The sequence below is a fragment of the Nomascus leucogenys genome, chromosome 22a (assembly GCF_006542625.1).
Source record: "Nomascus leucogenys isolate Asia chromosome 22a, Asia_NLE_v1, whole genome shotgun sequence".
In the NCBI taxonomy this organism is placed as follows: Eukaryota; Metazoa; Chordata; class Mammalia; order Primates; family Hylobatidae; genus Nomascus; species Nomascus leucogenys.
Genome location: NC_044402.1, coordinates 68,000,703 through 68,016,640, shown reverse-complemented (window position 1 = coordinate 68,016,640; position 15,938 = coordinate 68,000,703). Strand labels below are relative to the sequence as shown.

The following is a 15,938-nucleotide window of genomic DNA, read 5'->3' as shown; positions in this document are numbered from 1 at the left end:
CCTCCCCTCACTCTTCCCAGGTCACCTTCCTAGCTCTTCAGATGCCTGATTTCTTCTGCTGTGCCAGGTCTCCCCTCAGACCCTCAAATGTCATCCCCTAAGTTGCCCATACTCCTTTCCTGGTGTTCTCTGCTATTGTATAGTTTGTTCATGGTACTTGTACAGGTTGTGAGTCTACTTGTGTACATTTATTTGTTTTCTTGTTTATTCTTATCTAGACCAAAAGCTCAAGGAAGACAGGAACAATGAGTATCTTGATCTTCACAGGGCCCACCCAGTACAGTGGTGCTTGACAGATATAAGGCATTTACTAAATACATATGGGAAGAAAGGCAGGGAGAGAAATGGATGGAGAATGAGGGAGGTGGGAAAGAGAGTAAGAGAGAGAGAGAGAGAGAGAGGAACTCCCTTCAGAGAGAGGGAAAAAGAAAAGGAAGGAGAGAGGGAAAAGGCAGGGAAAACATAGAAAGAGAGGAAGAAGAAATAGGTCTTTTTGACCAGCATCATCATCAATATGGTAGATATTCGCTTAGAGCAAGGGGTAAAAAGAGGAAGCAAAAAGAAAGCACCTGGGAATTTTTCTTTGGTTCTCCTTCTCCTTCTCCTCCTCCTTCTCCTTCTCCTCCTCCTGCTCCTCCTTCTCCTCCTTCTTCTTCTTCTTTTTTGTAAAAGCATCTACCCTGTGCCAAGTGTTTTCTAAATTATTTTAGCTAGTCATATATAATAGCACTATACAAAAAAAGATGTTAAAATTTCATGTTATTGGTGAGAAAAAAAAAAAAGAAAAAAAAACCTCTCTAAAGTTAAGGAACTTGCCCAAGACCTGACAGCTGCTTCTGAATGTGAGGAGCCCACACTGTCCCCACTCCCCCACAGGTCTCACATCTCTTACGGTTATGTGGTCTGTAAGCAGCCTACCTCCATCACAGTGTTATGTGGGCAGACAATCACTCACAGCTTTTTAAATTTTATTTTATTTTTATTTTTTGCATTAAATACTATTTGAAAGAACCTGTTTAGGGCCAACACATTTGGACTAAAAAGGATGGCTGGAACTGCTGAAGAGTTAGGGTGTGAAGCAGACTGGCAATCCCACCCCACCCAGACACCTAGGGAAGCTGAAGTTGACTGGCTGGCTTTCATGCAGAAGGAGGAGTCAGTTTCCATGGCATGGGCACAACACTCCGGATGGTTAGGAGTGCCTGCCAGCACAGAGCTCCTCAAATTTCACAGAAGACAGTAAGTGTTTTTAAGTTACCCTTTCTTATTTACTATAGTTATTTAAAAACCACTCACATTTATTAGAACTGATATTTATTGACTACTTTGCACTTGATTTCCTATCTTTATGGTAGATGTGCCTCTACCAGAAAGATAGGAAATCAAGTGCATTTAACCAAATTCACAAGGATTGGTTGCTAAAGGAAGTAATTGATAAATTTCTGTAGTCAATGCTAAGCTAGTGAATTGTATATGCTTTCTGCAAACAAATTGTGTTTGTTTTTGTTTTGTAGAAAGCTTCTAATTAATAGTTTTTTTGTAAAGCAGCTTTGTTAAGATACAATTCACATACCATAAAATTGGATTCATTTCAAACGTACAATTCGGTGGTTTTGGGCCTTTTGGAGTTGTGAAAGCGTCTAATCATTTCATCACCCCAAAAAGAAATCCTGTACTTATCAGCAGTCACTCCCCATCCAACCTCCATCGCAGCCCTACGCTGCCTATAGTCTACATTCTAACTATCTAGATTTGCTTATTCTGGGCATTCCACATACATGGAGGTATACAATATGTGGTCTTCTGTAACTGGCTTCTTTCACTTAGCGTGTTTCAGGGTTCATCCATAAAGTATGTATCAGTACTTCATTCCTTTTTATTGCCAAATAAGAATGCTTTATATGGATATTCCACATTTTGTGTATCTGTTCATCTATTGATGAACCTTTGGGATGTTTCCACTTTTGCCTCTTATAAATAATGCTTCTATGAACATTCATGTACAAATGTTTATATGGATATATGTTTTTCTTCTCTTGGGTATATAGCTCATTGGAATACTCAGACTTTCCCATTTCAAAACTTACTACAAACTTACAGTAATCAGGACTGTGTAGTACTAGCATGAAGATAGATATTTAGGGCAATGGAGTAGAACTGAGAGTCTAGAAAAAACCCTTATATTTATGTTCAATTGTTTTGTGGCAATTGTTGTCATGTATAAAAATTAACTCAAAACGGATCACAGACTTAAAAGTAAGACTTAAAACTATAAAACTCTTAGAGGAAAACACAGGAATAAATCTCTGTGAGGGAGAGGACCAACTTCATTCTTTTACCTGTAGATATCCAGTTGTCTCAGCATCATTTATTGAAAAGACTATTATGTTGTCACTGAATTGTCCTGGCATACTTATTGGAATCAGGAAGTGTGAGTCCTCTAACTTTGTTCTCTTTCAAGATTGTTTTTGTTCTTCTGGGTCCCTTGCATTTCCATATGATTTTTTTAGAATCAGCTTTTCCATTTCTCTGGAAATAAATTTTGCTGCCCAATGCTTCCACTTGAATTGCAACTCACCCATGGGAAGTTATGGAATCTTGGCATGAACTCAAATGTGGGACAAATGGGGTTGGTTGAAATGTAAACCTGCTTAAAGGCCTCTATGAAAGGCAAGCGAAAGACTTCTAGATACTGATTTAAAAAATGGTTTTATTTTAGTGGCACCCTCAGATTAGAAACACTCTAGCATTTTTGTTTACTATTTTGTCATCGATCAAACGCTCCAGTGTAAGGGATTTCTATTAAAATGAATTTTAAAAGTAAAATGCAGTCTGTGCCATCTTCTCTCTTACCTAACATAGTATGTACAGAGCATCTACTTCACAAAACATGCCCAATCCTTGTCCTGCACACCCAAAGGTTCTGATTCCTTTTGGACTGAGGCCCAGGCATCTGTATTTTTAAAAACCCACTGCTGATTCTCATGTAGCCCCTCAGTTGAGAACAGCTGCCACATCCTTACTCCCTCCTCAGCTCTCCAATTTTGCCTCCTGCCAGTCTATACCTTACTTTTCAGCCACAGAGATATTGCTACTCAGAGTGTGGTAAGTGAGCTAGTACCGTTGTGAGAACTTGTTACAAATGCAGAATCTCAGGCCAGGTTCCAGACCTACTAAATCAGAATCTGCATTTTAACAAGATCTCTAATGATTTGCATACATCAGAGGTTAGCACGCTATGGTCTACAGGCCAAATCTGGCTCACCCCGCTTTCGTAGGCCCGTGGTCACCATTTAAGGTGTTGAACCTCCATGGGATAGCACAGTGAGATTCCCAGAGCAAGCCCAGGCAATGCCCTCTGCCCCTGCTGCCCCCTCAGCAGCCCACAGCTGTGCCTGGCCACTGCCCAGGCCCTGCTGGTCACCACCTACACAATGGGGACTCTGCTGGTGGCAACTGCTGGGACTGAGCAGTGGAATCTCAGTATGGGAGTTGGTGGCTCCATGAGCCTCCGTGTCTCCTGCCAATCAACTGGAGATGACCCCTCTAGGAGGACAGAAAGCTCACTGGGATCTGAGCATCACTAGGGCAGAGTGAAACTGACCATCTCACCGACCAGGCCCTTCCCCCTCAGGCTTGTCCACCTTCCCCTAAGAATATCTGCAGCTGAGGGCTCCAGGGTACAAAGAGGGTAGAAAGATCCACCCCAGGCAAGGGGGGCAGGGTGGAGCAGGAGTTTTCTTTCTCACATATATATAATAGACTCTTGGCATAATTTTTGCTTCTCTTTTTTTCCCCTCTTTTTTGTTTTTCCTCTTGGCATAAAAATTACTATCATCTGGTTCTTTACAGAAAAAGTTTATTGACTCTTGGTTTACACATTAGGAACTACTTGCCCTTTGCAGTGTGTGACTCCGGCCACATACATGCTGTCTTTCAGTTGGGGATCCTCCACCTCCATCAGTCGCCAATATGTATCTCACCCATCACATCAGGACCCAGCTTAGGCCACTTTTAGAGAAAGCTCCTTTTACTTTCAGGTCTTTGTGAATGGCTCTTTCTCTCTGTCCTCTGGGCATTTAGGGCATTGCATTTTAATTACATTTACTTTTCTTTCTCTCCCTCCAGGGCTGTTCTCACATTTCAAAGCACTCACCTGGAGGGCTTACCACAACAAAGATGGCCGGACCCCCGCCCAGAGTTTCAGATTCTGTAAGTCTGGGGCTGAGCACAATAATTTGCATTTCTAACAAGTTCCCAGGGGCTGCTGCTGCTGGTCACAGTTAGTGAAGTTGACTCCAGCTCCTTCTTATGATCCCAACTTAAATCTTGAGATCAGAGACATTCCCAATGGCCCCATCTCAAGTGGCACTCTCTCCACTCTTGTTTTCTATCTCAGCTCCTTGTTTACGTCAGCAGCTCTCAACCTTTTTGTTCTCAGAGCTTCTTTCTACTCTTAAAAATTATTGAGAACCCCAGAGAGCTTTTGTTTATGTGGGTTATAGCTGTCAATTTATTCTACTGGAAATTAAAACTGAGAAAACTTTTAAATATTGATTAGTTCATTTAAAAAACTGTAATAAACTTATTATGCTATCATATAAATGACATTTTATGAAAATAAATATATTTTGCAAAACAAATGTGACTAGTCACATAGGTTTACTCTCCCCTGCCCAATCTCTTTAATATCTGACTTAATAGAAGACAGCTGGATTCTTGTATCTGCTTCTGCATTCAGTTTGTTGTTTTGGTTAAAGTATATAAAGCAAATCTGGTTATACACACACACACACACACACACGTATATATAATATATATATACATATATGTGCATGATATATATATACATACACATATACATACACATGTATATATAATATATAATGATATATATTATATACACACGTACACATATACACATGTATATTATATATACATATATGTGTGTACATATACACATATATATTATATATATAAAGTTGGAAAAGGAAGGAATATTTTCAGGTAATTGTGGATATTGTTTGATACTACAACAAAATTGGGTAAGTTGTAGTGTCTTAAAGGTTAGTTGCAATGTGCAATCTGAAATGATATCAATGCACTTTCTATATGGTTTTATTAAAATCCATTGGTCTACCAAATGGATCTCTTTATCCATGCATGATTTTGTAACATCCTTTCTTTGTCATGAAAATATTGGTCTTTAGGGTGATAAATATTTTCTAAACATTCACACATTTCATTGTGTGATATTCTAAAAACACATTTATTTAGTCATGTAATCAAAGATAAAGATTTAATAAAAATAATTCTTATTGTTTCATTTAGGATGTTCCTATGTAACTGGCTTTTTAAAATTTACTCTGAGTGTGTGGTAAATGGCATGATTCCAGGTCCAGTTTGGTGTCATTGCCTTGCTTCATGCTAAGGTACCAGCAGTTTTCTACACTATTGCTTTTGAGCCATCAGAACAATTGTCAACACAGTGTAACAAGGCCAATAATATTTCAATATAATGAAAACAGCTTTGACTTCACACATCCCCTGAAAGCACTCCAGGGATTTCTGAGGGTCTATGGACTATAGTTTGAGAACTGCTAGTTTATGGCATAACATTAATAACAATTTTTAGGTATTTATTTGTGTGATTGCGTGTCCATCTCAATGGGTGTAACAACATTAATACTATTTAATTTTCATGGAGTACCTGCTCTGTATCCAATATAATTTTTTTTTTGCAAATTGACATTTATCCTTACAACAACCCTGGCAGATTTTATCCATTCTATAGATAAGAAAGATAAGGCACAGAATTACATGTAATTCTCGCTTCCTAACTTACTTACTTACTAACTTAACTTACTAATGTAAGGGAACACTACTAGAACTCTGAAGTAGGAGTAGGAAATAGCACTGGAGGATAGTTTGAGGCCAGGTAGCAGTGTATCAGCCCGTAAGTTTAGACATCATTCTGTGTGCAGTGGGAGCCACCAATAGTTTTAGGGTAGGGGACAGGCGGGCACTATCCACAGGAGCTAAGGTCTAAGTACACACTCACGCCACACACATGAGGCAAACTGAGAGGCAAATGCATGCAGCAGGAAAGGAAATAAATGATACAGTAGTCTATAGGATTACTCGCTAGGAATAAAGGGTTACATAGAATTTCCTAAGTGGCATGTCTCTCCCACAGTTGTTTTCTGTCATGGAATTGGCCAAAATGTCAGACATGACAAAGCTTCACCAAGCTGTGGCTGCAGGAGACTACAGCTTAGTGAAGAAGATTTTGAAGAAAGGTCTCTGTGACCCAAACTACAAAGATGTAGACTGGAATGACCGGACCCCACTTCACTGGGCTGCAATCAAAGGTGAGTGGGCAATGCTTAGGTAGATCTGCCCTTTTGAGTCCACCATTCATGAGGCTATCAATCAGTAGGCTATGTGGGGGAGTGGAACAAACATTTCTTTAGTGCCAGATGGAAACTTCATTTCATCTTTTTTCTTTTTTTTGAGACAGAGTCTCGCCTGTCATCCAGGCTGGAGTGCAGTGGCACAATCTCAGCTCACTAAAACCTCCACCTCCTGGGTTCAAGCGATTCTCCTGCCTCAGCCTACCAGGTAGCTGGGATTACAGGTGTGTGCCACCACAATTAGTGGATTTTTGTATTTTTAATGGAGAAGTTGTTTCTCCATGTTGGCCAGGCTGGTCTTGAACTCCTGACCTCCAGTGATCCGCCCACCTCAGTCTCCCAAAGTGCTGGGATTACAGGTGTGAGCCACCATGCCTGGCCCCAGATGGAACATTTTAATCCTGATGTCACTGCTTACTAGTTGTAGCATCTTAAGCAAGTTATTCGATGTCTCTGGGCCTGATATCTAAATAACGTGTGCAGGAATGCCACCTTGGAGCCTTGTGATGGGAATTCAGTAAAATAATGAGTGTACAGTGCCTATCTTATAGTCTGCTCTCAGTTAATATTAGTCCTTTGCCCTCTCAACCTCTAACAGGAATAGAGCATCACAAAGAAGGATACGGACTTTGCTTCATTCCTCATTGAATCCCCCACGCCTTACATAGCTCAGTTACAGAATTAGAGGAAGATAGTGGCAAAAACTCAGGCAGTGGGCCTCTCAAAGGCTTTGGCAATAAAAGGCCATTAAAGAATGTTAAGTAAGAAAGTGCTATGGTCAACTTTGCTTTTTAAACATTTATTGTGATTCCTGTGTGGAGAATGGGTTGACAAGAAGCAAGACTGGCTGCAGAGAAATTAGTTGGGATATTTTTGAGAAAATCTAAGTACAAAGTGATGGTAGCTATAGCGAAACACCTTTTAGTGAAGATTTGCTATTTGCTGGGCACTGTGTACTTCATGTCTGTGATTTCACCTGCACTCTACAAGAATTCAGTGATATAAGGGGTAATATCCTTAATTTGCAAATGAGGAAATTGGCCTCAGATATTTGTTTCTTGTCTGAGGTGCCACTTGTTAGCAAGTGGGATTGTCAGGGTATGAAATCACATCTATCAACTAGAAAGCCTGTGCTCTTAACCCGTGCTATTTATCACGTAAATAGGACTTAAAATATTCGGTTTTGGCTCAGTGTTGAGACTGTCAGAAGCACAGTGGGCCTTACCAATAGGCAGGTATCGTGTGGCTTGGGAGATAAAGCAAGATTCCTGGGCATGGCCTGTGGCAATGCACAGGGGAGGGGAATGTCTTGGAATGAGGACAGGGAAGGCTTGCAGGGCTCAGGCCCTGGGTGGGAACAAGGTTCATGGGGTGAGGTAGGGCACTGAGTCCCTGGTGAGAAGAGGGAAAAGGGAAGAGGGGATGATAATAGGAAACTGGAGGCTCCTCAAAGGCAAAGTTTCCCCTTCTATTGTGTTACCTAGGCTGGCTCTGGCCTCAGGCCACTTGGGACATCTTTATCCTAACCTCATCCTGTTTCTTCTTGGTACATCTAAGGGCAAATGGAGGTGATACGGCTCCTGATAGAATATGGAGCCAGGCCCTGCCTGGTTACTAGTGTGGGCTGGACCCCAGCTCATTTTGCAGCAGAATCAGGCCATCTGAATGTACTCAAAACTCTCCATGTATTGCATGCTGCCATCGACGCCCCCGACTTCTTTGGAGACACACCAAAGAGGATTGCACAGATCTATGGACAGAAAGCCTGTGTGGCATTTCTGGAAAAGTAAGTTTATTTTTTTTCCACCTATAGAAGGAGCAGAGGAACAGGAGTCTGTGATCAAGATCTTGGCTGATTCTGTGGTCTCAGGTCAATGAAAATGAAATGAGGAAATCCAGCCAACAGACTATTATTTTTATTGATTTTTTAGTTGAGTTACTTTTATTAATGTTTCACTTAAAAGACTAGTTTAGGGGTCAAAACTATATTAACATATTGTTTTGATTATACAAAAATTATCTCAGATAAGAGAATTGGAATACCAAGTTTGAAGATGGGGCATGGTGCAAGAATCATGACCTTCAGCTTTCTGAAAGGCATCCAAATTGGCTGTGTGACCTTGTGCAAGTCAAGGCAGCTTCCCGACCCTCAGTTTTCTCATATTTAAAATGAGGCAGGTGAATTAGACTTCCATTTTTCAGTGCCCTCCTATCTTTTAAAACTTCTGTGTTCATCTGTGAATGCCCTATTTACACACAAAGAACTTAACTAGCACCTGTTTATTTATTTCTCTCAGCCAAGCATTCAAACATAATTAAGCACCAATAATTTGCATAACAGTTATAGTTCTGAGAGGGATGGAACAAAATTTGGAAACTTAGAATTTGATTACTTCGACAAGCAATTCATACAAGAGAAAGTAGAGTATCGGAGTGAGGGCATCGTTGCTTGGAAACCAAATGATACAGACAGCAATGCCATCTACAGGGGCAGTTCATGATGGGGTGCCCTCCGAAGAACCTGAAAGTGCAGTTATCTTCAGAAAGTTGAACAAGTGAAAATTTTGCCTATGATGATATTAGTTATCTATAGAAGTAACCCAAGAGACATTCTCTTAAAGGTAATGTCTTACATTAAAAATATCCAATATCACAATTGAGATGCTTTGGGGAGTAAAGAGGCAGAACCTTGAGTCCTGACTCACAGATTCACTTTTCTCCAATTTCATCCATCATCCCCTACATTCAATGATCTCCATCCTCTGTGGACCTCAGCATCAGCAGACATTGTTCTCTGAACTTTTTAAAATCCTAACATACCACAATGTGACCATAGCTCTCTTCACTTTATCAGTTCCTGCATTATCACCAGGTCTTGAATTCGTCAAGATCTCTTGTCATTCAACTTCTCCTTTTTCTCCTAATCTATCACCTTCCTGAAGGTCTCACTAAATTTCCTCTACCATATGAGTACCATAATACACTTCATTCTTCCACTCTCTTCCCGCTATTCCTGCTATTAATTCTCAACCCAGCATATAACCCAGAATTCCCAACCTTAGATGAATCTCTGTCTTCTCCACGTTTATGCTTGTTCAGCTAGAGAAAATCCCACATATCAATATATGGGTATCACCAGCAGTTTGAATATTTCCACTTTTATCTGAGCCCTCAGAGCAGCTTGGCTATCTGTTCCTATCCTACTCCCTCACTGGCAATTCCAAAGCCACATCACACCTCAGCCTGTCTTTCAGAGGTATGCCTTCTACTTTAGAAAAAATATTGAAGCCATGGGTTACACATTTTTCAACTCTCACACCTGCATATTTTATGTACATTTACATCAGCTCCTTCTTGCCGTCCTGTCCCTCCTTTATAAAGTATTACCCCTCCATATAGACTCTTGATCTAATCCTTTATGTCTTCTAGAAGGCCATTCATTATTCGTGTGTTCTTTGTTACATCTTTACTGTTTCTCCTGTATTTTTAGTGTTTTTTCCTTTCCCTTGACTTCTTTTTGGACTGTGAACATGTTCAAATAGGTATTATCAAACAAACAAAAAGTTAGAGGCCCTTCTGAATTCCGTTGTGTCTTTCTTCTTCCCTACACTTCTAAGCAACTTGAAAGCTAATCTACTTTTTTAATCCAAAAGGAAAAGCACTTATCCTCTCAGAGTGTCTAACATGTTTTATAGTAATAATTTGTGTAAAAAATAGAATTTTTGAAGTTTTCTGTATTTTATTGTGATGAAAAACTCATAACATAAAATTTACCATATTAACTGTTTCTAAAGTGTACAGTTCATCAGTGTTATGTACATTTACATCGTTGTGAAACAGATCTCCAGAACTTTTTCGTCTTGTAAAACTGAAACTCCACACCCATTAAACAACTACCCTCTCTTTCTTCTCCCCAGTGGAATAGAATTTTGACTCTATATAAATCAAGAAACACCTGACTTCTTTAGTAGTTTGTATTTGCGAGATCTAAGATCATGGTAAACATTAGGTCCTAAAATCTTGGGGAAGGACAACATGTCCTTCCTCTGACTTGTTAGCAATCAAATTGAGTAGATTTTAAATGTCTGTTAGTTGGAAGGGTTTGTTATTTCATTTTCATCCAGAGGAGAGAGGTGCATTTTACATATCAGAATTAGATCAGCTTTGAGTTTGTGCTAAATTGGGGACGTAATAGATTTTCATAAACTACGTGTGCCTTTTTGGAAATGTCAACTGTCTTTATGTCTGCTTGTAAAAGTTTCAAAATATGTTTTTCTCTCAAAAAGGCAATGTTATTTCATTTGCTTGAATATTATGATAGGAATGCTTACTGATATTACTTGATAGTCATATATAGCCTTGGAACTTTAACATATAATATAGCAATATTAATCATGATAGTTGTACTTCTTTGAAACATTAAATTTGAGGAAACTAATCTGTGTAATTGTCTCTACTTCTTCACCTCTCACCCACGCTTCAGACTTCTTCCCCGATCCTCATACTGAATCAGCTGTCACTCAAGTCATTAGGGAGCTCCTCACGCTAAATCAATTGCCTCTTCTCAATTCACATCTTACCTCCACTTAATTCACTATTTAATATTCCGGAAACTCTTCTTCCTTGTTTTATCTGATGCTATTCTCTTTTAGTTTTTCTTCTACTTCTCCGATAATTCCTTATGACTTTTAAAATGTGCTTTTTCTAAGAATAAATCTCATGATATATTCTTGCATGCCTTTTAAATGCTGACATTCCTCAGGGTCCTGCCCTTGGCTGTCCTCTACTGACTCTCTCTAAGTAATCCCAGCCCCTCCCTAGTGACCAGGGATCAACATGAAATATGACCCCAGCATAACTGAAATGCAGGAGGGGTGCTTGCCTCCAAATAGTGGGGAGTGCTATTACCAAGAAAAGTAGGCAGACAGTGTTGAGCCAGCAAAAACAATAAAGGTCAGTCACATCATGTGTGAGTCATTTCTACTTATCAGCAGCTCCCACTAAGAACTTCCCTTCTGACAGTTAGAGCGTTTAGGAAGAAGAATCCTGAATTAAGGGGGGATTAACCTGGATGATCTTGAAAGCTAGCTGGCTAATGAAGGAGGGAGAAAAACTGTTGATTCAGAGTGAAGGAACCAAGTTGGAAATGTGCATAGGTTGTGTGTATATGTGAGAAGGCGAGGGATAGTGGAGGGACAGTGCAGGGATGAGTGGCCTGGCTAAGCAGAGGATTCACACTAGAGAGGAATGGAGGAAAAGGTCAGGTGACAGGGTGGGTGACCACAGTGAACCAGGCAAGCAGAAGAGTGTGAGCTCATCAGGGGAGTCACAAGCTGAAATAGATGCATTAGCAATTTATTTGTGTAGTAGATGAGTTGGCAGTGGTACTGCGTGGGATTGAAGACTGCTAGACTTTAGGCAAGGGGATCACTTAAGCAATTTCTTTTTGATCCACATTTTGAGTAAGTTAGCTCCTGGGCTAGGTGATGAAGATAAAGGACATAAGAGAACTTCAAAAGAAGCCTAGATAGTATGTGATCATTTTCTGAATATCCTAGGGAATGTTGTGAAACAATTCAGCTTTTGATTCAGCCCCCAAGTGATAAACCTCTCATTTAGCAAATATTTTTGAGTTCTATTTGTGTCATTGAGTTAGACCCTAAAAACAATGTAAAATAAAACAGATACAGTGCTGGACATCAAGAAGATTAACTGTTTGGGAGACGAAATAACTTGTTTACATAAATAACACTAACACAAGACAGAGAGTGACTAGGCAGAGGAAGGACATGGTGTGGTCTGAAGATTGAAAGGTCACTTCCAGCTTAGGGTGAAGGACTAGTGAGTTTGCTGTCCTTTGAATGAACTGTGCTTTTAATAATAGTTTGCACTTAAAATACTATTTGCCTTCCCTGTACCATTATCTATCCTCTTAAATTCCATTTGTCCTCATATTGATTCAAAAGTGACTTTTCCAAGTGCCTTTAAGCAAGTCACATACTCACCTTTGGCCTCATACAAAACTGTATATGTGTGTATTTCCCATTGTCTATGTGTGTATAATGCTCTATTTATCTGTCTATTTATCCATTCATGTATCCATTTACAATTATATATATTTTTACATAATTCATACATACATATAATACATATATGATTGTGAGTGATTCCCATTTTGTTCCTTATATGTTTCTGTACTTTTAAATTTTATACAAGGAACACACATCACTTTTAAAACTATGAAAAATAAAACTAAAAATAAACAAAGGAAAACAGTCTCGCGATAATCTGCAGGTTGCTCTATAAATGTGAGCACTTCAAAAATCAGGAGCATTTTCTTCAAGCTGAGTGACTATCTTTGAGTCTGTTAATATCTCACTCGGGTCCCACAATTTTTCTCCACCTCCAAGTAGTTTCTTTAGCGTCTGAGATCTTCCCTAAGTGTATGCTTGGAAATGCTCAAACTTGGCCTCCTTCCTTCTCAACTGCACTGCGGTGTGCAGAACCTGTGAATAGAGGCCGATTCCCAGGCTGGAACAGGCCCTGCTGCTCCAAGTTCAGAAGCCCCTCTCTTCTTTCCTAGGGCAGAGCCCGAGTGCCAGGACCACCGCCGTGTTGCCCAGCAGAAGGGGCTGCCTCTGGATGAGCGTGATGAAGACTGGGATGCCAAGAAAAGGGAGCTGGAGCTGTCTCTTCCTTCCGTAAATCAAAACATGAATAAAAAGAATAAGAAAAGTAGAGGCCCCACCAGGCCCAGCAATACCAAGGGGAGGAGAGTATGAGAACTCAGCCTTATGTTTTCTGGCAGGGAACTTTCCCTGGTGCCAGAAATGAGGCTGTTAGGCATGGTGGCCTTTCCATGACTTTACTCATAGACCCTTACCCACCTGGCTTCTGCCAAAAGCCCATGGACCTGTCATTAGGTGCTGTCCACATGGGCTGTTGTTTCCCGGCTAGCACCTACTGTGTACAATAATTACCAGGAGAGGACAAAACCTGCTTGCATTTTGCCATCAGTGGTTTGCACAGTCAGCATCTGTTGTCCCCTGCCCCCCAACAATGATAGAATTTCAGGGGACAAGGAAACTCTGGCATGAATTAACTTCATCCCTGATAATGAACGAGAGATAATGTAAAATAATGAACATGTGATTATAGGTCTACTTTTTCAACTGTAAATTTGGGAAAATTAAATTCAGATCAGATAATTCCAATAAAAAATTGCATCCAAATTGAGATGCAAAATACACATTAGATTTCGAACAGTTAGTACAAAAATATAAAATGTCTCCTTAATAATACTTAATATTGATTCCACATTGAAATGATAATATTTGGGATACTGTGTTGAATAAAATATATTACCAAAATGAATTTTACCTTTTTCGTTTTCCTTTTTAAAACATGTGGCTACTAGAGTGTTTAAAATTACCCATGTGTTTTTTATTTTATTTCTATTGGACAGCATTGCTATAGAACCCAGACAGCATATTAAGCTTCTACTAGGAGACTAGTCTGGTGTATTTTACTTTCCCTGGCTGCTCTGCATTTTAGATATACTAATTTCTCTGCCTAAATCAATTTATTTAGCTATCAAGTATCTTTATTACATATTCCTCAATTAGTGCTTGTGTTAATACAAGCCATGCTTTGTTTGAATTTTCTGGTATGAAAAAAAAGTTTGAATATCTTATAGAAAAACAGTATACCTATAGAGGATACCTTTCCTCGTGTTGATCTACCCTTGAGCATCAATCCCTTTCTCTATGCTCTGCAATGCAGAGTAGTTCCTGCTTTGGACCAGTACAAACATTGGAAGACAACTGACTCGAGCTGGACTAATAAGATTCCTCTCCTGGGTACTTGAAAAGAAATCCTCATGATAGGTTGGACCAGTAGCAGATGACTTCAGAAGTATGGAGTGGCTAATTCTACACTAGGGCTGAGGAAGGCTACAGAGATGCTCTACAAAAAGGACAAGAAGACCGAGGAAAAGACAAAGGGATAGAGATAGGTCAGTAGATAAATGAATAGATAGATTAGATAGATAGATAGATAGATAGATAGACAGACAGACAGAGATGAGTAGTTAGATAATTTGCTATTCCTAGTTCTGGTTCCTTACTCAGGAATCTGTGAAATACTATTTTATCATAAAAGTTTCCCTTTGCTTACAGTATATTGAATTGATTATTTTCCTTGCAAGCAGACTTTTCTAATAAGTACAGTATTTTAATCATGGGGTTATGAGTAAGGCTGACTTAGGTTTGTATCCTCCTCTCTGGAAATAGGTAAAAGAATTCCCATTTCCTGGGGTTGCTGTGAGAATGAGATGGACAATGTGTGTAAGATGCTGACATTGGCACACTATAACTGGTTTATGTCATGGCTGTTGTATTACTATAGAAGTGAACTCAGTTTTCCCCTGGGAATCCCAAAGGGATCCAGGAATAATGCCTTTTATAGGTCAAACGAGGCTCTTTATTGTCCAGTCCATAAGTATCCCATCTAGTTTTGTGGCATGGATAATAGCCTGTCCTCCATCAGCTGGAAAAAACTGTGATAAGCAAAGTGTCTTTGGTTGTGCCCACAACCCTATGGCCTCCCAGTGCCCTCGTTGTGCCCTCATTTCATACTTATTCTCATTGAGATATAAAGAGACTTATGTCTTCTCCCACAAGTTTTTAGGTAGTAAATGAGCACAACGGAAAGAGAATGGTAAAATAGCTTCTCTGTATGAATAATTTGATGCAACATAGACTCTGTACTAAGTGCTTTACATGTATTATATCTAATCTGCATGACATACCTGCAAGGCAAGTATCATTATCCACAACTGACATCACAAACTGAAGTTCTGAGAGGTTGAATGACTTGCCCTAGGCCACCTGACCGATGTTTGTGCTGGCTGTAAAGCCTGGCTGGATTTGGTTGATGGGCTAACCTTTCAGGCTCTAAGACCTTTGGCAGGTTGCTTAACTTCTCAAGTTTCCTCTTCTGTAAACAAGGATAATACCAGCACCTATGTCATAGGGTTGTGGTGAGGATCAAATGAGATAAGACATGTCAACTACTTAGTACAATGTCCTCAACAAGGTGGGGGTCACCAAATGTCAGTTGCTGTGGTAGTTACTATTTTTCACAGCCTTCAGTGTCCCAGATATGTAACAATGAAGAATGGCTTGCCTCGAAGCATTTCCCTCAGTCCAGAGGGGGAGATTTGGGGTGACATCATTCTCTGAAGCCCCTGAAAACCCTAAATGAAGTTGTCCACTATATTCTTGCCCCTGGGGTTGAGCTCTCCACCGAGCAGCGTTAGGGCTGAGGTTTGTCCCTTGCAAGGTATCTGAGCCAAAACAGATGGACTTCCAACATCCTGCCTTCATTCTGTCGTGCTGACTGTCCATTTCACTGGGATCTAGTTGAAGATTTGCAGCAGTTGGAGGGAGTGGTATTTGTGGTCCTTGTCTGTTCTCTCCAACCCTCACAGGCAGGGAGAAATGAGCTGTTTATATCATGTAGGAA

The 15,938-nt window shown here is 39.9% G+C and overlaps 1 protein-coding gene across 1 annotated transcript; it reads left to right on the top strand.

The window, feature by feature from the left end:
• The first annotated feature begins 1,137 nt into the window (after positions 1 to 1,137).
• ANKRD66 (ankyrin repeat domain 66) lies at positions 1,138 to 13,499 on the top strand. Its single transcript, XM_003254205.2, has 5 exons — positions 1,138 to 1,239; positions 4,129 to 4,212; positions 6,197 to 6,371; positions 7,971 to 8,199; positions 12,997 to 13,499. The coding sequence occupies exons 1-5, from the start codon at positions 1,171 to 1,173 to the stop codon at positions 13,193 to 13,195; spliced, it is 756 nt and encodes a 251-aa protein (XP_003254253.1). The 5' UTR covers positions 1,138 to 1,170; the 3' UTR covers positions 13,196 to 13,499.
• The last annotated feature ends 2,439 nt before the right edge of the window (positions 13,500 to 15,938 follow it).

What these genes read in the sequence shown, in the direction of transcription:
- ANKRD66 (XM_003254205.2), top strand. Translation starts at nt 1,171, where the DNA reads ATGGGCACAACACTCCGGATGGTTAGGAGTGCCTGCCAGCACAGAGCT. An exon ending in CGCCCAGAGTTTCAGATTCT is followed by an intron (nt 4,213 to 6,196) that starts GTAAGTCTGGGG and finishes TCTCTCCCACAG; the next exon opens with TTGTTTTCTGTCATGGAATT. An exon ending in TCACTGGGCTGCAATCAAAG is followed by an intron (nt 6,372 to 7,970) that starts GTGAGTGGGCAA and finishes GGTACATCTAAG; the next exon opens with GGCAAATGGAGGTGATACGG.